The sequence below is a fragment of the Ursus arctos genome, unplaced genomic scaffold (genome assembly GCF_023065955.2).
Source record: "Ursus arctos isolate Adak ecotype North America unplaced genomic scaffold, UrsArc2.0 scaffold_32, whole genome shotgun sequence".
NCBI lineage: Eukaryota > Metazoa > Chordata > Mammalia > Carnivora > Ursidae > Ursus > Ursus arctos.
The window spans coordinates 2143734-2170998 of record NW_026623008.1 but is presented as its reverse complement, the minus strand read 5'-3'; the positions used below and the strand labels follow the sequence as shown (position 1 = coordinate 2170998).

At 64.3% G+C, this 27265-nt stretch overlaps 1 protein-coding gene across 1 annotated transcript in view; it reads right to left on the bottom strand.

Annotated features, from left to right (window-relative positions):
• The window catches only part of TP73 (tumor protein p73), a 64255-nt gene that overhangs the window by 18614 nt on the left and 18376 nt on the right, over positions 1-27265 (bottom strand). Inside the window, exons 2-4 of the mRNA XM_026520002.4 lie at positions 24184-24275; positions 23776-23896; positions 1642-1884 (exon numbers count right to left, since the gene is read on the bottom strand). Coding sequence (XP_026375787.3) covers positions 1642-1884; positions 23776-23896; positions 24184-24242 — 423 coding nt within the window. The 5' untranslated portion in view covers positions 24243-24275. The remainder of the gene's footprint in view (positions 1-1641; positions 1885-23775; positions 23897-24183; positions 24276-27265) is intronic.

Sequence of the window (27265 nt, the reverse complement as noted above, 5' to 3'; positions counted from 1 at the left end):
GCAGGTACAGCTGCTGTCCAACAGCCTCCCCCAGGAGGGCCAACTCCAGGGCACCCCAGCCCCAGCCCTGCTGCTACGGAAATACCAATGTGACGTCCCGCTCCTCCTGTACTAGCCCGTGCCGTGTGGACAGCATCCCTTCTAAGGAGCAACAAGGAGCTTCGCGGAAACATTCACGAATTTGCAGGCGCTCTGGACCAGGTGCCCCGCTCGGCCACTGGAAGCCCTGCAGTCAGCGATGGGTCAGCGGCTGGGGGTCCACAGCCGGAGCGAGAACCAGAGACAGCCGCAGGGGGGCCGTGCCTGGGGTCCCAGACCTGGACTGATTGGCCCCTGCACAGCCCAACTGGCCTCCCTGTGGGTCCACACCCTCTCCGGTCCCCCAGGAGCGTGGGAAAACCACAACCTGGCCAGCGGGGCAGTGGGGATCGTGAGACCCCATTCTTAAAGCAGCAGAGCCTCAGGGTCAAGCCTAAGCCTCAGGGTCAAGCCTGCTTGGTGCTCGGCCGCCCCGTGGGGACTTCTCTGTTCCAGGGTCCTGTTTCCAGGGGCTGGGGGAGACCGTGGAGCTGCTGTTCCCTGGAAGAGGTGACGCTGCCCCATGGCCGGGACCTGCTAGGCGTCCCCGGGGCAGGTGCCAGGCAAGGCTCACTGTCCTCTCCCTGTGTGGGGCCAGGAGACCTGGAGTGTCCCTGGGGCTGCCTTTTCCTGCCAATGCCCTGCGTGCCCCACCCTTGGAGGAGAGCCTGTAGTCTGTCCCAGGGTCTCAGAGTTCCTGCAGAGCCCCTGCCCCTGTGGGCATGTCCAGCAGCCCGGTCCTCTCCGAGCTGTACCGCGGTTCGGAACCTAGAGCCCCCAGACCTGGAAGCCCGGCCACAGGGTCCAGGGAGCACTTTCTATGAGCTGCTTCCCCCCCTCCACTGCCTGTGGCCAGGCCTGGAAAACGGAATGGTAACAGATCCTGCCTCTTGGGTCGCTGGCGGTTTCAAGACTCAACGTAAACTCCAAGCACCCAAGGGAGGCCATGGGTGCAGGGCTGACATCCAGCCGTCATCCAAGTCGGTGAAATCCCACCAGGGGCCAGAGTGCAGGGCGAGTGCAGGGCGAGCGCAGGGCGGGCGCTGGGCAGGGAGGAGAGACCGAGTCCGAGTCCGCAGGGCTGTGGACCACCCCCCACTCCTGACTTCCCAGTCTCGCGCCCATGCTCCACGATGACAGCGCAGACGCCGGCAGGCAAAGCCCCAGCCCGCCAACCACCAGACCGCAGACCCCAGACCCCCCTGCCCATGACGCTACCTGGAGGAGGCGGCAGAGCGGGCGTGCCCCCTGCTCCCCACGGGCAGGATTCAAGCCCCACCTCAGGGCAGGGATGCCAGTGGGTCGACCTCGCTATGTCTGCCCCTCTGGGGCCCGTCGGAGGCTGGCCGCTGGGGCCGCACGTCCGAGGGGTGGGCACGCCCAGACTGCCCAGCCCCAGACCCGCCTCCCGCCCGACGCTCCTCCCGTGGCGGTGGGCCAGGGGGAACCCTGTGCGGACACCTGGCAGGCCTCCCTCGCTGCGGGACGGTCGGGGGGAAGGGGGATCGGCGCCCTTTCCCACCCCACGCCCCGCAGACGCCCCTGGGAGCAGGGGCAACTCACCGTCCAGGTGGCTGACTTGGCCGTGCTGGACTGCTGGAAGGTGACGTCGAAGTGGTGGGGGCCAGGGTAGTCGGTGTTGGAGGGGATGGCCGGCGCGGGCGACATGGTGTCGAAGGTGGAGCTGGGCTGCGCGTAGGGCGAGTGGGTGGGCACGCTGGCGGCGTGCTCCGGGGTGTAGGGGCTGGCCGAGGCCGCGCGGCCGCTCAGCTGGTCCATGGTGCTGCTCAGCAGATTGAACTGGGACTAGCGTGGGAGGGGGAGGGAGGGGGACACACAGTCAGGCTGGAGAGTGGAAGCGCGCGGCCAGAGGTGTCCTGTTACAGGAGCCTTAAAGGGCCAGCAGCTCAGTCATCCCAAATATTTCCCGTCCCCCCTCACCCGACAGGTCACTGCTTGTGTTGGGATAAACTGACATATTCACCTCGCCCTCCCCTCTCCATCAGCCTCCCCGTGCCAGGGTTTCCAGGGTTCCAGGGAGCGCACCTGGAGGGGAGCTGTACCCCGAGGGGAGCTGCTGGCAGGGGTGCTGCCTGCCTCTGGGCGTCCTGGCAAGCTCGGGGGCTCAGGGGCAGTATCCCCGTTCCCTGTCCCCGGGCATGGCCCGAAGTAGGGAGACCCCGGGCCCAGGGAGCCAGAGAGGGGCAGGGGGAGGCCCCAGTGTGTGGGGCCCTTGGTCCCCTCCTGCCATCCACAGCCTCTGCCCTAAAGAGGCCCCGGGAGCCCAGCCCCTCCCCGCGGGGTCACACCGCGCAGGAGCAGGGACTCTGCGAGTACATCCCCAGGCCAGTCTCTTGGGGTCAGCCCCTGCCTGGAGCTTTCGGAGGCCCCAGCAAAGGAGGGAGGGGACAGATCCCAGTCCGGAGGCTTCTGGAGGTGGGTTCGGAGGGTACAGAGCAGCTGATACTGGCCAGAAGGGCTCTAAGCACAAACATGTAAGCCGCTCGCCCTCTCTGTCTGATGGCCACCATGTTTATTTTAATCCTCTCTGTGGGCCTGAGGTGGACACTGCTATTATCCCATTTTACAGATGAGGACACTGAGGCATGCAGGGGGAGTGACTCGCCTGGGGTGAGGCGGTGGCTCTGACAGACAAAGTGGGGGCATTAGCCACCCTCAAGGCAGTCACTCTGAGCGCCTGGGGACAGGAGGAGATGGTGACCCGGGGGGCAGAGGGCCTGGGGTCCCCATGGGGTCAGAGGCAGACCAGCAGCCAGAGCGGGAGGGGGGCTTGCCGTGCAGCTCCCTTCACCAGCCTGCCTCCGCAGATGGCAAAGCACAGAGCACAGCCCTCGGGGTGGGCTCAGCCCCTTTCTGCCCTGGGTCGTCTTCTCCGTCGGGAGGCTGGTGTTCCTCACCCAGAGCCCCCTCCAGCTCAGCTCCCCCTGGAAGGCACACGTTCCCCTGCCTGGTCTGTTCATGACAAGGGTCCTTGGAGCGTCTAAGGGAGGTGGCCGCCTGAAGGCAGCTCCGTGCAAGTGATGACCCCGGAGGTGGGAGGGGACAGGTGACAGATTCCTCCTGAAGCCCTGGCTTTGTGCCTCCTGGAGCCCAGGCCGGCGCTTTCCTGCTTTCCTCAGATGCTCCAGCCCCCGGGGACGGCCACCCGCGGCCTGGCTGAAGCTGCCACCAGAGGGGCCCCTCCGTGGCCGTGGCCGTACACCTGGGGCCGCGTCCACCACCAGCGGGCAGGAGACCCCTGCAAGGCACAGCTGGAGGACCTCTGCCCGGTCTTGCTCCCCACCGCCTTCCTAACTTCCTGTGCCTTCACCTGTCCACTGGGGAGGCCCCAGCGCCCACCGGCCGTGAGGGACAAGTGGACAAACTGCAGGTCCGTGGGTCGTAACACTATTGACCCCCCCCCTCCAGCACATTAAGGAGCGCTGAAACAGCCAGGAGGACCACAGCCCTGGACAGAGAACAAAGCCTGATGCAGGAGTGCAGGAGGGCTCCTGCTGGGGTCCCGCAGGGGCTGGGCCGTGGCCGCAGGGGCTGCGTGGAGCTGGGGGCCTCGGCTGGGGGGGCGATGAAGGTGCTCTAGGTTCACTGTGCTGACCGGGGCACAGAGCTGTGGCTGTCGTCAAAGCACACTTCGAACAGGGGAGTTGTGTGTTATGTAAAGTGTGGGCTGTTAAAGCTATTTAAAACAAAAGGACCGAGGGGCAAGAGGAATAAGCCTCCCACTGCACGCAGGCCCAGGCCCTGGCTGGGGGAGGCTGGGTGACCCCCCCACCCCGCGCACTCTCGCATCCCTAGGTTGCATTGCTTCCGTGTCTCCCTCCCCTGGGCTCTGACTCCCCGGACTGAGGGCTGCCACATGTCCCGCGCATGGGACCGTGCAATACGCAGCCGCTGGCCACGAGGGCATGTGGATCACGGCCGAAGTGAGCGAGGGGGCGCTGGGGGCGCTCGGCAGCCGGACTCCACGCGCTTGGTGCGGCAAGAACATAAAAATGAAGGATCTCCTTCTCAGTTTCATGCTGAACACACGCCAAAACGTGCATCATTTTCAATAAGTAAATTATTGCATTATTTCCACGAGTTTTTTTTAACCGTTATTCTATGTGGCTCCTGGAAAATGCAGAATCACACCTGTGGCTCACACGTGTTTCTGCTGGACGGCGCTGGACCCTGAGTGTGCGGCCCCCAGGCGCTCCCGGCCTCACCTCCACCCTCACAGCTGCTGGCCGCACCTCCCCCCCCCCCCCCCCCCCCGGGTGCTGTGGGCTCTCATGCCAGGCTCCTGCTCCAGAGCTCTGCTGAGCCAGTGGCCCAGCAGGGGCAGGAAGGAGGGAAGGAGGGAAGGAAGGAAGGAAGGAAGGAAAGGAGGGAGGGAAGAAGGAAGGAAGGGAGGGAAGGAGGGAAGGAAAGGAGGGAGGGAGGGAGGGTGGATGGAAGGAAGGAAGGAAGGATGTAAGGGAGGGAGGGAGGGAGGGAGGGAGGGAGGTGGGCGCACCAGGCAGCAGGGTGGCTTCTCCTGTCCAGATGCTCTGGACCGTGGACGGGGTGTGAACCCGGTCCTCCACTCAACCAGGCTGAGAGCCCTGTGGGTTCCGGGGTGGGGAGGGCGGGGGTGCCAGCCTGCTCCCCACCCAGAGTCCCCGTGACCTCTCTCTCCCGGGTGACAAGCCGGGGCCCCACGGAGTGGGCTTCCCTGTGGCCCCGGGCCCCAGGCTGCCCAAGGGCTGCTGTGGGAGGCTTCGCTCCTCCTGGCCTCAGGGAGGCCAGCCCCACCGGGCTCACGTCTGTCCTCCCCGCTCCATCCCCAACAGGAGGCCAGCCCAGGCCAGCAGGGCAAAGGGCCCCCCATTCAGGAGAAATGAGAGGCAGGCCCACGACAACAACGTTGTTCAGATTTTAACTTGTCCACATTCTTTACCGATCTGAGGCGGGTGCCAGGGAATTAGTCACTGAACCAAAAGAGCAGGGCTGATAGCATCTGTGCGCCCAGCAGCCACAAGGCGGGAGGGAAGGGAGGTTTCCAGCAGGCAGGTCCCTGGGGAGAAGCGCAGGACTGCTCCGCACACGCAAACCCATAACAGGGCTGTGCCCCCCCCCCAGAGCGCCAGCAGCCTCAGCGCCCCAGCGCACCCTCCCTCTGGTTCTGGGCACTTCGTGGTCCAGGTGTCTGGGGAGCGGAGGACAGCAGCACTATGCTGGGTCCCTGTGCAGGGGACAGCCGTCCCTGCAGTCCTTCCCGGGGTCCTGCCTCCCCAGGACACCTCTGCCTGAACCCACGTGCGGGGTGCAGCTGCTGTTCTGACAGTGGCGGGAACCCCGCTGGTGGGACTTGCGTTTCCACGGTGGCTCCCACAGGCACTGCCTTCCCTCCCTTCGCAGTCCTTCCACGTAGGGATGGGGAGCGCTGAGGGGGGACCAGCCCCACCCCCATCTGGATCTCACTGCCCAAACTGGCCCAACACAGCCACACGGAAGCCTAGTGTGCAGCTTGTGCAGACCAGAGGCCCCTGGAAGCCGGGGTCAGACCCACTTGGCAGCAGGAGGAACCCAGGCAAAACGAGGACTTTTTTGGTTTGTTTTGCTTTCAATCAGAACTCCCAAGAGAGTGGGCTAATTGGGACACGCCCGGCCCCAGGCGGCCCGCATGTGCCTACATGCGCGTGCAGAGCTCCTGGGCCAGACCCAAGGAGGGCTGCAAGCGGGCGGGAGCGAGGAGCCGGCGGGTGGCCTCCCCTCCAGGTCCCGGGCAAGGATGAGCCCGGCCTGCCTCAGGAGCCCGGCCTGCCTCAGGGGCCCCGCCTGGCGGGAGGGCCCGGGCTCGGGGAGGGGCTGAGGCAGGAGGGCACCTTTCCTCCCAGCTCCCCAGTGGGCCTTGCTGGATGGTGGGGGCTGATGGCCTGGGAGTGCCCTCCGCCAAGACAAGACGGGCTCCCCAAGACACTCTCTGTCCATTTGCTCCACAAACATGTTTTCTGCTGCTCTCTGCCAACTTGGAGAGGACACTGGGTGGGGGCAGAGAGGGTCAACCCGCCCTCAGGACGAAGGCAGGGTGTCCAGCCGCCGCAGGGGGCCGGGCTTGCTCCCAGAGACAGCAGCTCTTGGACCAGGATCCCAGGGGGGCCCATTTCTCTCAGGCAAGAGCACACGTAGGTCTGGGGATCACATGCACAGGTGTGCTCACACACAGGGCTCAAAACACATGCAGGAATGGGGCGAGGGGCTTAGACCTCAGGCTGCAGAGGGAGGAGGCCGCCTGATGGGATGGGGGTGGGTGGAGAGCCTCTGGCCCTGGGTGGAGGCCCTGGACTGTGTCTGAGCACCTGCCCTCCTCCGGGAAAGGAGCCGGACCTTCAGGACCTCAGAGTCCCAGGGAAGGAGGGTGCTGCCCAAGGACAAGTGGGAAGAGGACGAAGGGACCCACCCTGGGTTGGGGCAGTCCCCGGCTCCAGCCCAGCCCACCCTGTCACCGCCTCTCCAGCCGGGGCCTTCCCCTCCTCTGCAGATCTGCTGGGGGCCCACGAAGAGACTAGCACCTGCTGGGGACCGTGAGCAGGGGAGAGCTGCCGGCATTCACACGTGGGGGGCGCCCTGGCCAGTCTCAGCTTCCAACCCCCTCCCCAGACTTGCTGCTTCGATCCATCCCACGCCCAGGGCATGGCCACAAATAGGGGCTCGGTGGGGATTTGGAGGCCCCAGCTCTCTAGCCACACCTTGCTCCCCCACCCCCACAGGCAGCAGAGGGTCCGGCCTGCCCACTGGTCTTCCTGCCCAGGAACCTGACCTCAGCCCAGCCCCGCAGCCCCTGCCCCACAGGCTAGACATCCTAGTCCAAGCTCCCAGCGCCCTTTGCCGGCCATGCAAGCATTGGGGGTTCCCACAGCTGATCAGGACACGGTGACTTGGTTGCTATCCCACAGCAATGGGCTCTTCTGGCCAACCCACTGCCCACCTACAGGCCTCTCTGGGTGTCCAGGTCCAGGATGAGGGCCGCCCACAAGGACCATGTCCTGGGGCAAAAGGAGAGGGACAGCAGGGACTCCTCAGGTCCAGCTGGTCAGACCAGGGCTCCGAGGTCAGGAGACCTAGGGGCCGAGGCCCCAGCCCCACCTGTGTGACCCAGCTCAGCACTCCACCTCCCTCAGCCTCAGCTTTCCCATCTGCAAAGTAGGGGTGAAGTCATAGGTCGGCTGTGGGGGTCAGGAGGGTCCAGAAAGGCTATAACCTGTGACCTTCCACCAGGAGGAATGACCCCTGCCTGGGAGACTTCCCAGATGCAAGGAGCCCACCAAGCGCGATGCACTCATCTCCCCTCCTCCGCACAAAAGCCCAGCAAGGAAAAGGCTGCGGACGAAGAAGCAGGCCTGGTCTGCCCTAGACCCTCCTCCACTCACTCAGAGGCCAGGGCTGAGCCCAGGCACAGAGGTGGGGTGAGCAGGAGACCCCCATGCCCCAGAGAGGGCACTTCCCACCGTCCTGTCACGCTGGCCCCGGACGGGATGCTCAGAACTCTGGGCTGAAAGACACAGACCCGGGAGCTCACAATCGGACCCCAGAGCACGTGGGCCTCCGTCTGGGGCCTCCGCCCTGCTCTTGCTCTGGGTGCTCTTTGGGGCTGAAAGCCCCTCCTGCAGCCCTTCCAGGTGCACCTGGTGGGAATGGCCACAGTGGGTGCGGCCAGCCAGCCCTGCCCAGGGGCCAGGCCGCCTCTCTGCACCTGCGCCCTCTCCTGCCCCGTCGCCTGCCCTCAGCCACCCGAGTTCTCCAGAAACGGGACTCCCCCCGCTGCACTGGTCAGGCCCTTCACTGGGAGCTGGGCTTGCAGCTCTGGAAGATTCCTATTTCAGGCGTTTATTTATTTAAAACTGATAAACCATCTCAAATGAGTTTTTGGGATGTAGATGGAAAACAAATTGTTTTTAAAAGCCTGTGCCCGGGGGCGCCTGGGTGGCACAGAGGTTAAGCGTCTGCCTTCGGCTCAGGGCGTGATCCTGGCGTTATGGGATCGAGCCCCACATCAGGCTCCTCTGCTATGAGCCTGCTTCTTCCTCTCCCACTCCCCCTGCTTGTGTTCCCTCTCTCACTGGCTGTCTCTATCTCTGTCGAATAAATAAATAAAATCTTAAAAAAAAAAAAAAAAGCCTGTGCCCGGGGCGCCTGGGTGGCACAGTGGTTAAGCGTCTGCCTTCGGCTCAGGGCGTGATCCTGGAGTTCTGGGATCGAGCCCCACGTCAGGCTCCTCCGCTGGGAGCCTGCTTCTTCCTCTCCCACTCCCCCTGCTTATGTTCCCTCTCTCGTGGCTGTCTCTCTCTCTCTGTCAAATGAATAAAAATCTTTGAAAAAAAATAAATTAAAAAAAATAAATAAAAGCCTGTGCCCCGATTCCCTCCTCCTGCCCTGCTCCCTTCCCAGCATCCGCTGCCGCCGTTAGCGCGGACTCCCGGCTATTGAGACAGGAAAAGCCAGAGCACAGCTGGGCTGTGACCCTGTGGCGGCCGCAACAACAGGTGTGTGCAGGGGTCACACGTGCTCTCTCCGGAGGGGGCAGAAAAACTTGACACTACAATTTACCGCAACTCTCCGTATGTCCCCAAAGGCTCCATTCCAGGCTGACTCACTCGCTAGCGGAGGGCACTGGAGGGAGAGGGGGGACATCTCCAGCACCGTCCCTGCACGGGGCCAAGCGGGGCAGCTGGGGACGGTGGACTCGAACCCCAGTTCAGGAAGCATCTGCTTGTCCCTGCCACAAGGACACACAGACTCCAAGGACAGAGCTCCTGCACTTTTGGGTGGTGGTATGGGGTCCCCCAAGGGGCCCCCCATTCCCAGCCTCCTTTGGACCCTGCTGTCTGTACCAGGCTTTTGCTCCTGCTGGTCCCCTCCTAGAACACCGTCTCCTCCCACCTGTAGAGCCTCTCAAGGCACACCTCCTCCTAGAAGCTTCGGGGCTCTCCACCTCCCTGAGTTCTGTGTTCCGTTGCTTTGTCTCCCAGTTCTCTGGGTGGAGTAACGGACATCAGGGTCCTTACCCCTGTGGGTTCATATCCCATGGGGTGTCCCATTTTCCTCTGGCTGCAAACCTCTACAACACTGTTGAACCTTGAACAACACCAGGTTAGGGGCGTGGACACTCCGTGCAGTCAAAAATCCAAGTATAACTCTCGAGTCCCCCAAAACTGAACTCCTGATAACCTATTGATCGGAAGCCTGATGGGTAACGAGTCAATTAACACAGAGGCTGAATGCCGTGTGTGTTATAGACACGTTCTCATAGCGAAGGAGGCCAGAGAAAAGGAAATCTCACGGGGAGTCATAGGAAGAGGAAAGCCATTTCAGGACCGCAGGGTATTTATAAAACAAAAATCCACGTCCAGGTGGACTCGAGCCGTTGGGGCCACTGGTGCTCAGGGTTGGCCATCGCCGTTCCTGCCGGTTTAAAAACCTGCAGCAAGGGGCTTCCCCAGCTGACCCGGCCGAGATCACCCAGCACCGTACGCCCTCGACCCCAGGAAGTTCTTCCTGGACACTAAAGCCCATCCGGCTCCCTGTGCAGAGAGCAAGCAGGGGTCAGCTGGCCTGCAGCCCTGCCCAGGCTCTTCCGCTCTGTGACCTTGGCCGGGCTCATGGGGATCATGCAGGGGACCCCCGAGTGCCCAGAAAGGGAGGCGCGGCTGGCCGGCTGGTACCATCAGAGTCCTCCACCCGTCCCCTGAGGCTCAGGACAATGGGGAGTGAGGACATTTCCAAAGCCCTTCCCAAGAAAGCCGAGAGGCCCAAACGTGACTCTGAGCAAAATCCACCGTGACCTTCCCAGATGTAGATCATGGCGACACAGCTGGCCTGAGGCATCATGGGTTCCTCTCCTCCCTCCTTCCTTCCTTCCCTCCCCACCAGGCTTTGCTGGGACCTGGCACCATGCCAGGCCCCAGGCAGCCCCACCTGCTGTGTCCACTCTTCCTTAAGCCTGCAGCACATGGACGTCCTGTGCGGCCCCAGGGCCGTGCAAACACGTCTCTCTTCACAGCCCCAAAGGAACAGTCTGGAGGAATGGTCTTCGTGGGTCCCCTCAAGGTCAGCCCCTGTACACCCCACATTTGAGCCGCCCGTTGTGGGCCCAGCACAAGGCCACACCCTGCAGCCTTTGGCAGATAGCTGCCCTGGCTTCCAGCCCGCGGTGGGGCTGCCCGGCCTCCCTGGCCCCTTCCTCATCCCCTCGGCCAGATTCTGCCCTCCAGCCTCCAGGCCCTGCACAGAGCCCACCTCCCCAGGAAGCTTCCCGGCCCTGCTGCCCCTCCTGGCCAGGGGCTGGGGCTGGAGCTGAGCCCAACTGGCAAGGCACCCAGATCTGTCCTTTCCCAGGTCGGGGCGCTCCAGAGGTGGGAACCACATCATGGGGCCCTGGGCTTTGCCAGGGAATCAGGAGACTGGGGCCCCAGCTTCACCACGGCCTGGCTGTGTGGTCCCCTTCTTTGTGGAAAATGGGTGAATGGTGGCTTCCTCATGGGACCAGAGTGGATCTAACTGGAGGGGTGGGTGCAGGGGTCTTGACCGTGACCGGCTCGGGGAGGGGTCACTGGAGCCCCAGACACTCTGCTGAGCCCTCTGCCCAGACCTCCACAGAGGGGGCATTCCCTGCTCCCCACTCGGATGTCCCCCCCTGGGGTGAGCGCTCCCCACTCCTGGTATCCAGCACTGCCTGACCCCGGGGTGAGTCCAGCACCACTGGGGGAGAGGCTCTGAGCCCGGGCCTGTAGCCCCTTTACCCATGCTGCGGGCACCCCTTTGATCTCAGAGGGCTCTGCCTTGTGTCTGCTCTGACCCCCATGTCCCCCAGCTCCCCAGAGAATACTAAGACCAGACTTTTTTACGGAGTATGAAACTCCAGCCCCCCTGCTCTTCTCTGGCGGGCATGTCCGGGCTTGGGTGCAACCTCACCCGGAGGTGAGGGACTGGCAAGCCGTCTGGGCTTCAGGGGGAGATAACCCATCCCACTCGGAGCAGGACCTCCATCCCGCGGTGTTTCCCACAGCATCTCCCCGAGTCTGTGATTAAACGGGTGGAAATGCCAACAAGACCGGACTCGTGCTGGGGGAGGTACCTTCTCTTCCTGAAAATATGCGCTTACCCTCTCTCCGCACCCGGGACTCAGGCAAGGCCTTGCCCGATCCTACGCCAGGGCCATGTGGAACTTTCCACACCTCGCGCTGGAGAAACGTGCCCCCAGAAGCCCGCTCCTGCAGCTGCCGAGGCGTGTGTCTGCAGGACGCCCCTGCCCGCCTCCGCCTGCAGACAGCACTGCTGAGACACGGGGGCACCAGCGTGGGGCCGGGGGCAGGGCGGGGTCCCCGTGGGTCTCTGGGCTGCGCCCTGCCAGCCTCTGTGGGGCTGCCCGTGACACAGGCAGGTGGCCCATCGATGCACGGACTTTATTTTAACCCCCAGGACATAGCCCCGTCCAGGCCCCACCCCCCAGGATGCCCAGGGCCTGGAGCAAAGCTGGGGCACAGCTCATGGGGTACCCCTCGTGCCTGAGCACCACTGGGGACAGTCGGCCTTCCCGTCCCCCTGCCTGCTGCCCTGAAGCCTGACCCTGACCTAGGTGTCTGCCCTGACATCCTTTGCCCACGTCTCCCTCGTCTGTCTGTCTGTCCATTCTGCAGGTGCTGATTAGGCCCCGCCCACAGCAGACCTCCCCCGAGGGGCCGCAGCTCTCCCCCGTGACAATGTGATGAAGGTGAGGGAGGGTGAGGGAGAATTACGAGTGTGCCCCCTTCGATGGCCAGGACCCAGGGATGGAGAGACTGCCACGCACCTCTCAGTGAGGTGCTCGGCCGCTGGTGTGCTCATTCCCTCCCCTAGTTCAAGGCTCTGGGGGGGACAGACGGGCCAACCCCAGTCCCTCCCACCAGCTCTGCTCCCTGACTGCTTCCTGGCAGGTGGGGGTAGCCCATCCTCTCCCCACACATTTCCCGGGCACCCTCTGGGGTGTGGGAGCCAGTGGCACCTCGCAGACATGGCCCACGCCCTCCCACAGCAGCGAGAAGACCAGCGAACGGGGGGCTCCGGGCTTCAGAACAGGCTGAACACAAACACAGCCGGGCAGGGGGCAGTGAAAGGTGGGCAGGGCACAGGGAAGCTTCCAGACTGGAGACCAGAGAGCAGTGCATGCAGCCTGAGGAAGGGACCCCCGAGTCAGAGGCTATGATGTCGGCCGTGGAGCAGAGGAGGGGCCTGACACATTCAGAGGACATGGGATGGGCTCTTAATGACCGGGACGCTGATGTGTTGCAGAAAGAAGGGTCAAGAATAGCTCGCGGGTTTTGGCTAAGCAAAGGAGGAGTGGATTTTCCACTCGCTGAGACTGGACACGGCCCCCACGGGGCAGGTGGGTCTCAGTGTGGGCTGCTAAGTGGAGGTGGGGCTTTGGAGAGGCTGCTAGCCCTGGAACTGCGGGATAGGCCGAGAGCCGGGCGGAGGGAACAGGAGCCTGGCCAAGCGGAATGTCAGCTCAGCAAGCCTGGCGAATGGCGTGATCCCTCTGTCCCCCCGAGGCAGGCTCTGGCACTCCCCTTCTGGAACAGTCCATCCCTGCCCGGGCCCCCAGAGCCTTGTGCTGTCCCTGCCCCAGGTCAGGGAGAGGATGCTTGTAGCCGCCAGCCCCTTCTGCAGCCCAGACCCCCGGCCACTCAGGTTCAGCTCCATCCAGCCACTGGAACCCCTCCCACCTGGTCCCCAGAGGCCTGTCCTCGCTGCCTGCCCGTGCCACCCCCTTCCTGTCCCCCGCGGCACCCTCTCCTGGCTCCCCTCTTCTCTCCTGCGAGGGACCTCCGGTTTGGTTACTCTTCCTCTGTGCAGTCCCCACCCATGCCGGGGACTCCCCACCAGTCATCACCACCTGATGCCTGCCCCCAGGGATCAGGCCGTGGCTCTGCCAGCGGGGCTCACGCTCCCTCCTCCCCAGCTGCTCCTCCCCAGCCCGGCAGGGCTGCTGAGTGGCTCACACACAGCAGGCAAAGCCAAGCTCACTCTTCACCCCAAATTCCCCTCCTATGGCTCCCCATCTGAATAAACAGGTGGCGACTCCCTTCACCCAGGCTCCTGGGTCCAACCTGGGTCCTTTGCCCTCCTCCCCCAGCCCCCCAGCAAATCCAGTGGGGAATGCCCGGTGCTCGCGCCTCCCCTGGTCCCACCTGGCCCAAGGTGCCCTCGCTTGCTCTGTGGGCTTATCCAGCAGCCTCGGGGTTCCCAGCCTCGGCCCTGCCCTCCTGTGGCCTGCTCCCAGCACTGCAGCAGGGGCGCCTCCTAGCACCCCTGCGCCATCTCCTCCCTCCTCCCCCATGTGCCTTGGATACAGGAGGCGCTTAGTACCTATTTCGTGATGCAGCAGGTGGCGTTTCCCACCTGGGGCCCTTCCTGCACAGAGGCTGCACTGTCTGCAGGAACAGAGTGACCAGACCCACGCTGGACAGGGGTTGCAAAGCGCTGTGCCCTCTCCTGTGCCTCCAGGACCGCGGAGCCTGGTGTTCTCACAGCACACACCCACCACCACGCACCGCAGACCGGCGGACGGGGGAAGAGGCCAGGTCCAGACGCCCATGACCCGGCCCAGGATGATCCTGCAGCCCAGACAGCCCTGGACCCGGTCAACAGACAGGCACGAAAAGAGCCAGTGGGGTCTAACACGGACCTCACTTCTCTCTTGAGATGCTAAAGCTTTGCTGAATGATGAAACGGCCCCAAAGAGTAGTGAAGGGGAAATCTCGAGATTTCCATCCGGGAAAGGTCAGTCCCAGGTGCCCGCTCTGGATCGCGTCCAGTGTGACCTCGGGTGAGAAGGGCCCCTGCGTGGAGGCGGCTGGCTGGCCGCAGGTGGGAGAAGCTGCCCCAGATGGAGCCTGCAGCCCTCCGAGCGCCGGCCAAACGCCCCTGGTACATGGGAGCCCCCAAAGGCAAGGGTTGCTCAGCCCTAGATGGAGAAGCAGACCCTGAGCGCAGCTGAGACTGCAGGGAGAGGGGGTGCCCCAGCGCCCCGAGCTGACCCCAGCACAGCGCTGGCCGAGCAGGTGTGGTGGACAGGCGAGGAACGGGGCCACACAGGAAACCTGGCCCGTGCTCCTTGCCTGGGGCCAGCTGGCCCTGAAGGGTCCCAGCAGCCAGGGAGGTGACCACATGAGCTCTTATTTGTTCATGTTGGGGTTTCAGGTGCTTTGAGGCAAATCCCCCTTCCTCTTTTATGATGTTTGCATGCAGAAGGAAGCTTCTGTCTCCTTCCGGGACAGAAACAGGAAGCAGACACTTTTATACATCAGTGTGACCAGCCCAGCCTACTTCCCCTGGGGGCAGGGGCTTCGGACGCCGTCACCTGCCCTGGACCCAGACCCACCAGAGCTGCTTGGCGGACACTCGCTTTCGGAGCTGTCCCTGGTCGACACTGAACCGGGAGGACACGCCCGACCCTGCTGGTCCCCGGGGCAGGGGCCACAGCCGCAGAGTGGACGCCAGTGGCCCTCTGCTGTCCACCGCTCATGTGGGGAGGCGATGGTCCCTCCACGGTGCCAAGGAGGACCCTGTACCCCTCGCCCCCACGCCCCGGCAAGGAGGCCGCGTGGCAGCCGTGCTCAGCCCTGCCTGATGTTTCTACTGCAACAGCCGCTTCATTCGAGAGAAAAGGTTATACCAGAGTCCCCGTGTGCCCAGGCTTCTCGGCCGGCCAAGCAGGCGCACTGGGCTCCAGAGTCCGGGGTCTCCCGGCTCGGTCTCGGGTGTGAGCGTGAGAACCCCAGTGGCAGGGACACAGCCCCTCCTGACTCCCACGCTGCCTGCACGGAGTCCGGGGCCCGAGGCTGCTTGCGTGCCGCGTGAGCCCAGTGACGTGTGCCGTGGGGAATTGAGTCAGTGACAGGGTCAGGGACAGAGAAGGGGAGACGGGGAGGAAAGATGTCCTCCCTGGCCCAGCAGTTGCCCACACTGGTTTCAGACCCAAAGCTCATGTCGGGGGTAGGGAGAGGCCATGGAGATTCCAAACATGAGTGCACGGAGCCAGGGTCAGAGTCAGGGCGTAGAGACGGGTCACCCACACCCCTCACTCCTCCTGGGCCCCCCACACACCTGTCACTCTTTCCATGGCCTTGCTGGGGACACATGCCCACAGGCACAAACACAGACGTGCCTATCCCAACACACAATGCCCACAACACACGCACACACGTTCTCACTCACGCTCACACTCACACACTCACACACACTGCGGAGAGCATGCGGGTCTCCAGAGGCTGCCGCGCCCCCAGGATCCTGTCCTCTGCCCGTGGAGCTTGGGAGCCCTGGCACTCTGTCCAGCTGTCCATCCTGTCCCTCTGCCCACTGCTGGGTCTCCCACAGGGCACAGGGTACCAGTGGCCCCCACTCTACCTGCCTCCTTGGCAGGAAAAATGGCTCCACCGTCCACCTGCTCAATTAGCTGCCTGGTGCCTGTCTGGCCCCAGGGACCTGGCAAGTCTGGAAATGAGCCCAGGTCCCCAGGGTCCAGGCTGCAGGGGCCAAGCAAACCCACAGTCCCTTCCTTCCTCTCTGCCGGGTGGCTGCCCCTCCATGAGACCACGACAGGACACCATGAGGCCAGCCTGCTGCAAGTCCTGGACCTTGAGCCCAGACCTAACAAGCAGATTCCCGGGAGAGGATGCTCTTGACTTGGGAGCAGGTGGGGGCAGCCTCGCAGCCCAAGCCCCGGGGGAAGGACGACCTCCAGGGTCCACTGAGCTCCCAGCAGCTTGTGGTCCCTGAGCCTGGGACAGAGCCACCAGCCCAAAGCTGGGGAGCCTCAGAAACGCCCGCATCTCAAGGCAACCACCCAGGTCTGACCAATAACCACCTGCCCTCCTCTCCCTGGCTGAGGGCACGGGTCCCAAAATTCCTCTAGGATGGACAGGCACTTGCCTCTGCGCCTGGGACCTGCCCCAAACCCTCCGCGCACCTGCCTCGGCTTACCCTGGGCTGTGGCCCGCCGGCTAGCACAGGCGCCTGACCGGGAGACAGATAAGAAAGTGCCCCTCCTCGCCCTTCATCATGGCGAAAGCCCCAGCAAGGCCCCCCGAGGAGGACGGCGATGGGTCCGGAACAGACGCGGCGCACCTACCGTGGTGAAGGGCTGCATGGGGTCACTGACGTACAGCATGGTACGCGCGCGGGGGCCTGCACACGCCGGGGAGCTGGCGTGCGGCGGGGCGAGGCATGGGTCTGGGTGGCCGGGGGGCGAGGGCTGCAGTGCTGGCCGCGCGGCGGGGTGCAGCCAGGCGGAGAGACTCCGTGGCTAGCGGGGTGGGAGCCGAGGATGCTCCGGGACATGTGGGCTATTTGCTGGCATTTCCCTTCTCCCTCAGTTCTGTCAACCCGCTGCAGCTAACAACAAAACCGGCAGCCCCCCTTTATCCCTCATGCCTATTCATCACGTCCAGGCAGGCCTCAGCTTGCCCACGGATGTGTCGGACCGCACCACGGAGGCGCGCGGGGAGGGGCGGCGCACCGGGCCAGCGCCGGCTCCACAATTAAGCCACACCTGGCTCCCCCGGAGACACCGCCCACGGGAGGCTCAGGGGGCCTGCACTGTAGGCCCCCGCCCCTGAGCACCGGGGGGCCGGTCCGGAGCCCTTGAGACGTCCGTAGGTGAGGCCACACCACCCTGAAGGGAAGAGATGGTGCTGCGGACCCGGCGCCCTGGGCGGAGCACATCTCCCTCCTGCTGAGGGAGCACCGTGGCCCACCGGGGACACCCTGAAGGGCTGCACGGAGTGGAGAGCACCCCGGGAGACTGCTCCCCCGTCCACCTGCAGGGAGACTCGCTCCTGGAACGAGCTGCAAGGTGTGGCCCAAAGCGTGGACTGAATGTCGGATGCAAAGTCCACATGCTCCCGCACCGCCTGGGCTGCCGCTGACCGTGTCCCCACCGGGGCCGAGCCCCTGCACATAGCAATGTGGCCCAGAAGGAGGATGGCTGGGCCCCGCCCACCACAGCATGCTGATCTCGAGGCCCTTGGCACCTCCAGGTGCACACCAGAGGCCCGCCTGGCAGGGAGCTTGAAGCGGTCACCCCGACTCCCTTTGGGCAGTCGGAATTTCCATTCTAATGGAAACATCCGCAGCACAACATTGCTTTGGGGAAGGGGCTGGAATTCTCGCTGGAAGCTGGCAGGGCATCAGTTGCACACAAATAAATCATGGGACCCTGGACGTGCCACCCTCAAGTCCAAGTTCCTCCAACAAGAGCTTACAGACCCACAAGGTGCTGGAAAGAGAGCACATTCTCGCCACCTCCCCAACCGCGTCCCAGCTCCTGGGGGCCTGGGGGCAGCGGGGCTCAGGGCAGAGGGAGGCTCTGCTGACCAGCCCAGCTCCCCGGAGAGGGAGAGCTGGGGCCAGGGCCTGGGGCACAGCTCACTCCCGTGATCCCATGGCTGTCAGCTCCCAACTCGCCACTGCCCAGCACTCATCAGGAGACACGGGAGGAAAACAGAGGTGGGAAAGGGGGTCTGCAGAGAGGCCCAGGCTGGAAGCTCTGGCTGGAGGCAGCAGCGGAGAGCCTTCTTTTCTTCGCCTGGAACACTTGAAGACGGGAAGGCCTGGGGTGGGGAGCCCCCTGCCATCCCCCGGGCTCTTGTCCTTCAGTGAGGTTTTTGGAGGAGGCTGGGGGTGGAGGCGCCTCGTGGGCTGGGCCGGCGGGATGGAGGGACACAGAGCCAGACCCTCTGCTCCCCACAGGGCGTTGTGTGAAGTTGGGCCACTCCCCAGTCTCTCGTGGGGAGAGAGTCAGGGCAACATCTCCTGCTGGGGCTCTGTGCACAGCAGCCGGGGGAGCTCAGCTGTCTTCCTAATCGTGCTGGATTTGTAAAGACCACAAGGGGGGAGCAAAGGAAAGAAGATTCTGACGGGAGAGACCCCCAGGAATGAGCCCAGACTGGCACACAGGGGGCCTAGTGTGGGGACAAAACCCCAAGGTGGCCCCAAGACTCCCACTCATGTGATGACAGCCCCTGGGATTAGGTTACAAACCAGCCACTCTGAGTTGATCAGCAGGGAGACTATACAGGTGGGCCAGGCCTAATCAGATAAGCCCTTCAAAGAGGTCAAGGAGACATCCTCCCACTGGCCTCGAGGAGCACACGGCCAGGTTGTGGAGGCACCGCAGGGTAGCAGACGGCAGGCAGCCTCTAGGAGCCGAGAACGGCGGCCCTCGGTTAGCAGTCAGCAAGGAAGCTGTGACCTCAGCCTGACAGACGCAAGGAACTGAATTTCACCAACAAGCAGAGCCTGGAAGAGGCCCTGGGCCAGACGACACTCAGCAGCCTGGGAGACCCTGAGCGGGGGACCCAGGGGAAACAGGCTGGACTCCTGACCCACGGAGACTGTGAGGCCACGAGGGCTGTTTGAAGCCACCAAGTGTGCGGTGAGACCTTGGGCAGAGGAAGCCAGGGCTCTGGGGGTGTTCAGGCCCCTGGGAGGGCCCGGGGGGCACAGGCCGGGCCCAGGGGACGCTGGCTGCCCAGAGGGAGGGCATCAGGTTGAAAAGGTATCCTCTCTCGAGCCCCAGTAGGGGCACTGAACGCAGAGGGTGCAGGACAGAGGGGCCACGCCCCACCCACGCTACGGAGGCACCACGGAGGAGGCTCGGGGGCTCCTGGGCCTGATGACCAGCACTGTCCCCCTCACTGTGATCCTGGGCCAGTCTGGGGTCCCCCTCCTCACTTGGTCCTCAGCTGCTTCCTCCAGGTGTCCTCCCAGGTGTCCCCTTCTGCAGGCCAGCCCAGTCCTGAGAACCTAGTCCCGGGAGTCCACAGCGGGCTGCGCCCTCCCTTCTCCTGCACCTGGGCAGAAGTGATCCCTCCCCAGGCTGGGAAGGTCTGCCCTGGGTGCCTGCTGGGGTCTCGAGCCCCCAGAACGTCGCAGGTTCTAACCCCAGGCATCTGCCTGGACGTGCAGCGCTCCATGAGCACCTGAGCAGGTGGCAGTGGGGCCCCAGCACCGATCAGCTGTGCCTGCTGCCCCTGCCGGCCTCAGCCCTACCCCCTGCGGCCCACCCGCCCACAACAGCTGTCACCACGGAAAGGCGCCAGGAGCGGCGGGAAGGAGTGCAGGGGGGAGGCCCTCGTGATGGGCGGGCGGGGACAGGTCGCTCCACAGGCCGGGCCGAGAAGCTGGGAGGAGAAAGTGGAGGGAGGCCAGCCAGCCAGCCTGGCAGGGGCACCAGCCATCTCTGCCTTTCCTGCATCATCGGAGCTGGGAGGGGCCTCCCCCGGAGAGCCTGGCCCTCGTTTGGTCCCCAGGGATGCTGAAACTCAGAGGGGACACGTGGGCCCTTAGCCCAGGCCCAGCACCAGCAGAGCGCAGGTGGGAATCAGGATTCCTGGCACCTCCTCGGGACACCCGGAGGACTCACGACGAAGGACTTCATCCTGTCTGTGGCCCCCGCCCCCAGACAGCGAGCGGCCTCCAGGGCCAGTGCAGACCCCACAGGACTGCCCTCCTCACGGCGTCAGCCTACCCTCCTCCTGAGCCCCTGGGGATGCCAGGGACCCCATAGGCTTTACTCCCCTTGCAGGAGGCGGGAAGCTGCTTGAGAGCAGCTGGTGCTGGGCAGTCAGCCACGTGGGGTAGACTGTCACGGCCACCACCCAGGGCAAGGGCTCTTCCTACAGAGACCCCAAGGAGGCCACAGAGGCCGTGGGGCGTCGGGTCCTTCCCGGGCACAGCTGCTCCCAGGCCCTCCGGTCCCTCTTCAACACGGAGCCTCGCCCCTGCCTCCCCTCTGCCTCCCCTGCACAACATGTAGCTTTGTCACACACTCCCCGTGGGCCAGCCACCACCCGCATGCTTGCCATCCTGATGACTTAGATGTTCTCACCAGCTCCATGTACAGACGAGGAAACTGAGGCCCGGGGAGTTAAAGAACCCCGCATGCATCCCTGGCAAAACGGTGTAGGGATGGGCTGGGTCTTGGAGCTCCCCACACCCACGGCGGGCTCCCAGCCCGGAGGCCTCCCTCTGTGCCCCCTCAGCCATATAGTGTGCGGGGACCCTGGCGGCAGTGACCTCAGGGAGCTCACCGTCCCCCCAAGAATGTGTGCTCTGGGACCCCTCCAAGGCCTGCCCAGGGGCCAGCTGCCCTACTGGGGCCCCATCCTCTTTACCGCCCGACTCGGCTACTCAGCCGGTCCAGGGTGGCAGGCGGGTGGTCCGAGGACGATGACCAGTCCTTCCCGCAGGGCTGGGCAAGCCTGTGCTGGGGCCCCACATGCCCTGACACCTCCAATTCACAAGCAAGGACTCAGAGTCGCGGGGGGCTTGATCCTGTGACAGACCGGCCCCTCAGGTGGGCCATCACCCGCTCTGCCACTGGCCACGATAGTGGTGGTTAAGGGCATCCGGTGGGCTGCCCGTGGGAGCCTGCCCATCCCGGGGGAAGGAATCTGCCAGGCCGCCAGCAGGGCCAAAGAGCAGAGGAGACCCAAAGCCCAGACAGTGGGACGTGCCACCCCAGAGGACCGGTGTCCCGCCACTCCAGGACTGCCTGCCTGTGCCTTGTGGCTGGAGCCCCGGCACAGAGGACGGACGGCCTGCGGTGTACGCGCCAGCCTTTACACCCGGCCCGCGTGCTGAGTCCCTGGCGCGGGGCTGGCCGGGCCCTGGGAATACAGGACTCCACAACCGCTCTCCTGACCAAGGCCCGGCCTGGGAAGACTCTTGTCCAAGGTCACCAGCCTGGTGTGGGGCTGCTCCGCCTCCCCGCCCTCCGCTGGGTGGGGAGGGAGCCGTGCCCTCTGGCTCCCAAGCGACAGGCCACTGTGCAGTGCGCCCCGGGGGCTCCCTGCCCGCACCTGGCTCGGGGCCCTGGGCACATGGGGCGGAGGCCCTTGGGCAGGGCAGCCGGGCAGCGGGCTCTGCCCCAGCGGCTATGCGGCCGCCATCTGCGCAACGGGTCTGCGTCGGGGCCTCACAAGGGTGAAGAGTGGGCAAGCTGTCTGCATGGTCGCTGTGCCCAGACCGGTTGGCTGCCCACGACGGGCCAGGCAGGGGTCAGCACGAGGCCGGCCAGGTGGCTCCAGGGAACCCCCACCTTTGCGAACGGAGCTCTGCACCCGGTTGTTCCTGCCTGACGGATTCGGCCGTCTTGCTGTTTGCAGAGGAGGGAGACGCTCAGCACCCAGCATCCAGCCAGGTGGAGGTGGAGAATGAGAGCCGCCCCCCCCGCCCTGCCGCCTACTGGAGCGCTGAACTCCCTCCTGACGCCGGGGCCGCGGGGTGTCCAGGGCCCTCCGCCCTCCAGGGGCTGAGCTGGGCAGTTGGGGGGCACGGCTTCCCAAACTCAGGAGACAAACCTCTCAGGAGACCACACTCGGGGTCCTCCCTCCCTAGAGCTCCTGTCCCTCCACAGAGTGGACAGCGTGAGTGCCCGGCACTCGGCTTCTGATCCGGAGGCGGCCACTCAACAGACACCCATCTCGAATAACCGCATGGCTGGCTGCCCAGCTAGAGAGAGAGCCAGGCCGCCCCACCATGCGGTTCCCCTCGTAAAAGCCCTGAGTGACCTGGAAAGCGGACCACTCGAGTGACTCTGCTCTCCGTACCCGGGCTTTAAAGCCGCTCTTAGGTTTTAAATTCACCGGTAAAGAGTGAGCCCCCGAAACCCCAGGCCCTCCTCCTTGCCTCCCATAAAGGCAGAGCCCCCCGTCTGAGCTCTCCCACTCTCTTTCCCTGTCACCTGGCTGCACTGCCCCGGGCCTGTCACGTGCCCTCCAGCCCCTACAGTGAGGAACCTTTTCTCTCAAAGTCACTGACATGCGTCCTGCAGTCATTCGAGGCGCAAGGGCTGGTCCGGCCACAACCTGGGCTCCGTTGGGAGTGAGCGGCCCGGAGACCGCGAGCTGACTGCTACATTACCGACATGCTATGGGGACACTGATGTCCAGCGGGGGACCAGGGAGGGGAGAGGTCAGGACCCTTGGCCCCTGGGAGCAGCTGGGAGGACAGGGAACGTTCTGGAGGGACAGGATGCAGCAGCCCGACCAGTCGAGGCCCGGTCTTCCCCAGCGTCTGCCTCAGCTGCCCCACCCGTAAAATGGGAATCAACAGGTGCCCAACGCCGCGAGCGTTCTCACTCCGACGGTCTCCTGAGGGAGGCAGGAGGCTGGCGCCGGGCTGTCCGATTCCTCAGACCCGGTGTGAAAGGTTCCTCCGAGGAAGGACTCCACGGGCTCCCTGCCCCCCGCACCCCCACTCCTGGGCGGCAACTGCACAAGTCCCATGCGGGCCAGCCCGGTGTCTTTGACGGACACAACCGAGGACACGGGGGACCCTCCTGCCCCCTGCCCCCACCACAGAGTCCCCCTGGCTCGTTCACACGCCTGGAGCCACACGGTCCTTGCTGGCTGCCAAAGGCTCAGGGTTCCTCAGACGGGGTGAAGGGCTCCAACCGTTTTAGGGAAAGGGGGCCAGGCTCTCCTGGCCTCCAGAGTTCCCAGCACTGCCTCCTTCCTGCGCCCTGGCTCTCGGCCTGGTGCTGGTGCTGGTGCCCTGAGACAGACACACGGGGCTGCAAGAAGGCCGGTGGCCAGCACAGCCACCATCCAGGGAGATGGAGCAGCCTGGGGTCTAGCGGTGGCTGTCCTAAGCAGGCCACCGCAGGGGGGATGCTGGGGACGCAGGCCACACTACCCTCCCTGGGGCCAGGGGTCCTTACACCCCCTTCTCATGCTCTGCTTGCGGCAACCTCCTCTTGATGCACAGGGCCTTGCAACGGGTGGTGCACCAGCTCCCACAGCCCTCGTGCCAAGAGGGACGCCCAAGGGGGTAGGACCTGTGACACGGCAACAGGGTGTCAGGACCTCAGTGGTCCCTGTCTGCCCTCATCCAGTCCCTCCTTGGGAAACAGCAGCTCAATCTTCCTTCGGGGCCCTCTTCCCACTCTACTCCATCTCATCCCGCCCCTGTCCCACGGGACCCAGGCTGATCAGAGGCACAAGGATGGCTCAAAGGTGGCCACCAAACCACATTCAGACCAGTGAGAAGCAGGCCTGCTGGACAACCAGCAAAGAGGGGTCTTCCCTGCAGGGAGGGGGATGCTGGCGGAGCCTGGTGCCCTTCCACAGAGACTACAGGCTGCCACCATGGAGAAAGCAGGGCAAGAGACAGAGGCAGCTGTTGGATCACCTAGATCCAGCCATGCCTGAATCCATCCCTACACTTGGATCCAGCCACGCCTGAGTCCATTCCTACACCTGAATCTGGCCACACCTGAGTCCATTCCTACACGTGAATCTGGCCACACTTGAGTCCATTCCTACACCTGGATCTGGCCACGCCTGAGTCCATTCTTACACCTGGATCTGGCCATGCCTGAGTCCATTCCTACACCTGGATCTGGCCATGCCTGAGTCCATTCTTACACCTGGATCTGGCCACGCCTGAGTCCATTCCTACACCTGGATCTGGCCATGCCTGAGTCCATTCCTACCCTGGGATGAATGGTTTCAGGAGCTGATACATCTCCCACTTTGCCACTGAAATGTCCTGCAAGCCTGCGGAGGAAGCGTACCCCGAGCTTCTGTCTCCGGGCTCCACAGGCTCCCAGTCGGGACAGCGCATGCTTCCCACCCCCACCCCGAGACCTCTGCACACAGCAGCCCCACTCACCATGACAGGTGTGGTCATGCCCTGCAGGTGGAAGACGTCCATGCCGGCCTCTGCACCGCCCACCACCTCATTGTCTCCCTGGGTGGACTGGGGAAGGTCAAAGTAGGTGCTGTCTGGTTCCCTGGGAAGACGGGAACAGGGCTGTCAGTCCCAGACTGCCCAGGCCTGGTGCTTGGGGCTGGCCCTCAGCTCCTGGGAGGCCTGCCATTCAGCCCCCCGTCTGTCTCCTCTGCCCCCTCTCCTTCCTCTGCCGGCCTCTCCAGGGCTAGGCCACTGGGGACGTGTGTTCCCGCACGAGTTCTGTCCTCTGACCTCTCCTGGCCCAGACACTGGACCCCGCATCCCCAGCAGAAAGGCCATGCCAGCAGCCCCCTCCTCCCCCTCACTTAGCCCGAGGCCAGTACTCACAGGGAGCTCCAGAGGTGCTCGAACGTGGCCCCCTCATCAGCGGTGGTGGGCTGAGACATCTTTTCCGCACCCAGCCCGGAGGGCTCCTCACTCTGCAAGGAGGGAAGAAGGACAGTGGGTGCTTTGGGAGGGCCGGCCTTCGCCCTCCTTCAGTATCCCCGGGGCTGGCCAGCGCGGACACCATGTCACATCCCCCGCATCCTCCTCCCCTTTCCCGGGCAGGACCCCACCGTGCAGAGGGGCAGGCCCAGCTCCACACCCAGGTTGGGGGGGCAGTACCCGTGTGCGAGGCTGCTGTAGGGCCCTCTGGGGGCTCAAATTTGAAGTCCTTGCTGTGTCTGGATCACAGCAAACACCCAAACAGGTGTGGCCACTATTACTATGAACTGTGTCTCTAGGTTTGGCCTTCAGGGCTCAAGCCAGGTTTGGGGGCTCCCAATGCCCCGGGACGTGAGGACAGCTCAGATCCCGGGTCGGGCATGTGCAGGGCAGGCCCAGAGGCTGGAGTGAAGGCCCGGGTCCGAGGCTAGATGTGCCCTGTGGCTGTAGGATGTTAGGCAGCCGTCCACCTCTGAGACAGAGGTGGACTTTGGCCTAGACACAAAAACAGTTCGGACCCCATGAGGCAACCTCAGGCCAGGGCTGTGAAGCTGTCACCGGAGTGGGATCACTGCATGGTGGTTTCCCCATCACAGGAGATGTCCAGGGACCCGGTGCTCTGACCCGGTGCCCAGACAGGCCGGTCTTTGTCCCCAGGGTTTCCTCTCCCAAGAGCGTCCACGCCCAGCTCCCACTCCCCAGTGGCTCCACCAGCCCAGGACCAGGCACAGCTGGGGCCCCTGTCCTCCCATGGTGGGGAGGGGCAAGGAAACCAGAGCCCGCCCTGCCCACCACCCCACCCAGGCCAAGGTGGTGTCTCCCCTGAACCAGCCTCTGGGTCCTTGGCAAAGGGCCGTGGGAATCAGCTTGGCCACCATCCGCCTGGCAGTGCCCCCGCGGGCAGGCCCAGACCTGCCCACAGCCACTGGGGGAGGGAGGGTGCACCCGCAATCTGTCACTTTGTCCCCAGGTAGGCAGGCGCTGGTGGAGGTCTGTGGCACTCTCCGGGGGCTGCCACGTGCCAGCCACCGGTCTCTGGCGCAGTGGCACGAGCCGGGAGGGCTGCCTCAGGGGCTGGGCTGGTGACGGGATGCCCGAGGGCCAAGGCGGGCAGAGCAAGGATGGCCTGGGACTGGCAGCTGAGAGAGCACTGGCCCAAACCAACTCTCCCGCAGGCTCAGAGAGGTTAAGTGACCTCCTGAGGTCACACAGCACGGCTGTATGCACAGGAACGACCGAGAATTTCAGGTTTCCTCAGAATTCAGAATTAACCTAGTCGCCCCCCACCCCCCGCACACATGCCTTCAGCACACGGTCCACCCACAAAGGTTTTTTGGTTTTTTTTAAGATTTTATTTATTTGAGAGAGAGGGCGTGTGCGTGCGCAGGCAGAGTCCCAAGCAGACTCCGTGCTGAGCGTGGAGCCCAACGCGGAGCCTGACCTCAGGACCCTGATCACGACCTGAGCTGAAACCAGGAGTCGGACGCTCCACGGACCGAGCCCCCTGGGCGCCCCGCCCACAAGGGTTTTAACAAGGTCTCCTGTTCTGGGGAGGTCACTCCCACCCTGGGCTGAGCTGCCCAAAGCCCCGTGGAGCGGAGTGCTGGGTGTGGAGCTGGCCACCCGGTCATTTAGAAGGGGGTAGACTTGGTTGCTGCAGCTGCCGGCTCGGCAGAAACCCGCCCCGTCCCCTACGGCTGGCCCTTTCCGGGCGAACGGGGATGGTTAGGGGGGCGGCTGCCGGGTGTGGGCAGAGCACCGACAGGGGGCTGTACTTGCTCAGGCCATTTGGGCCCACCCTCCTCAATCTGCAGATGGACCATCCGAGCCCAGAGATGGAAAACACTTGGCTAATGTCACACAGCAAACGGTCAGCAAGACGCTGCGAGTCTAACCACAGCGGCCGAAAGATGCCAGCAGCCCACGTGAGCCCCAGCGGATGAATGGATAGGCCAACGCGGCCCAGCCGTACAACGGGGGGTCGCTCGGCCACGGGAAGGAATGAAGCGCGGCCGCTCGCTGCCGCGTGCGCGAGCCTTGAGGGCACCGTGCTGAGCGAAGGAAGCGGGTGTCACGGGACTGCACGGACGGCGCGTCCACAACAGACAACCCGTGGGCACCGAAGGCAGGTCTCCGGCACGGGGCCGAGGGCAACGCGGAGTGACTGCGGAGGGGGACGGGTCTCCTTTGGGAGTGGTGGAATGTTCCGGAGCCAGACGGAGGCGGACAATGCACAGATCACGACCGTGTGAAACGTCACTGCATGGTTCGCCTTCAAAGGGGTAATTTTGTATTATGTGAATTTCACCTTGATAAAAAATTTAACCAAAGAACCTAAGGGCGAGACTCGGTGCCGCAGAGCTCGCGCTGGACACGTCCCCCACCAGCTGCAGAGAAAGGAGGACCCTGCATCTCCCAAAGCCCTGCGTCCGGGAGCCGGCACAGGGGAAGGGGGACACTCAGCCTTCAGCCCCTGCACCCCCCTCCCAAGGGACCGGCCACGGAGGGTGGCACTCCAGAGCCCTCCCCCCGCCGTTGCCAGGGGACACAGCTGGCATGTCTGCCCTCCCCCTCGCCCTGCTTCGCCCGAGCTGCACCCAGTTCCCCCGGCTCTGGCTGGCGGAACACTCACCCGCTGTGACAGCGGGGCTGGGGCAGGGCAGACGGAGCCGGCTCGGCCTCAGTGGACGGCAGCAGGAAACTGAGTGGCACCCAAGTCCCTGGGGCCCTGGCGAGGAGGGGCAGGGAGGAACTCCACGGGGTCATCACACTCTGTGCTCAGCAGATCCTGCTGCTTTTCCGCCAAACTGTCCCCAAACCCAGGACCCCATGTCCACCGCTCCCCCACCTCCCCTGCCTAGGCCAGGCCCTCCCTGGGTCCAGCCTGGCCCCTGCAGTGCCTCAGACCTGTCCCCTCCCTGTCTAACCGCTCCGCAGTGGGCTGTCCCTCACGCTTGGGATGAAGCCCCAAGTGCCTCGCTGT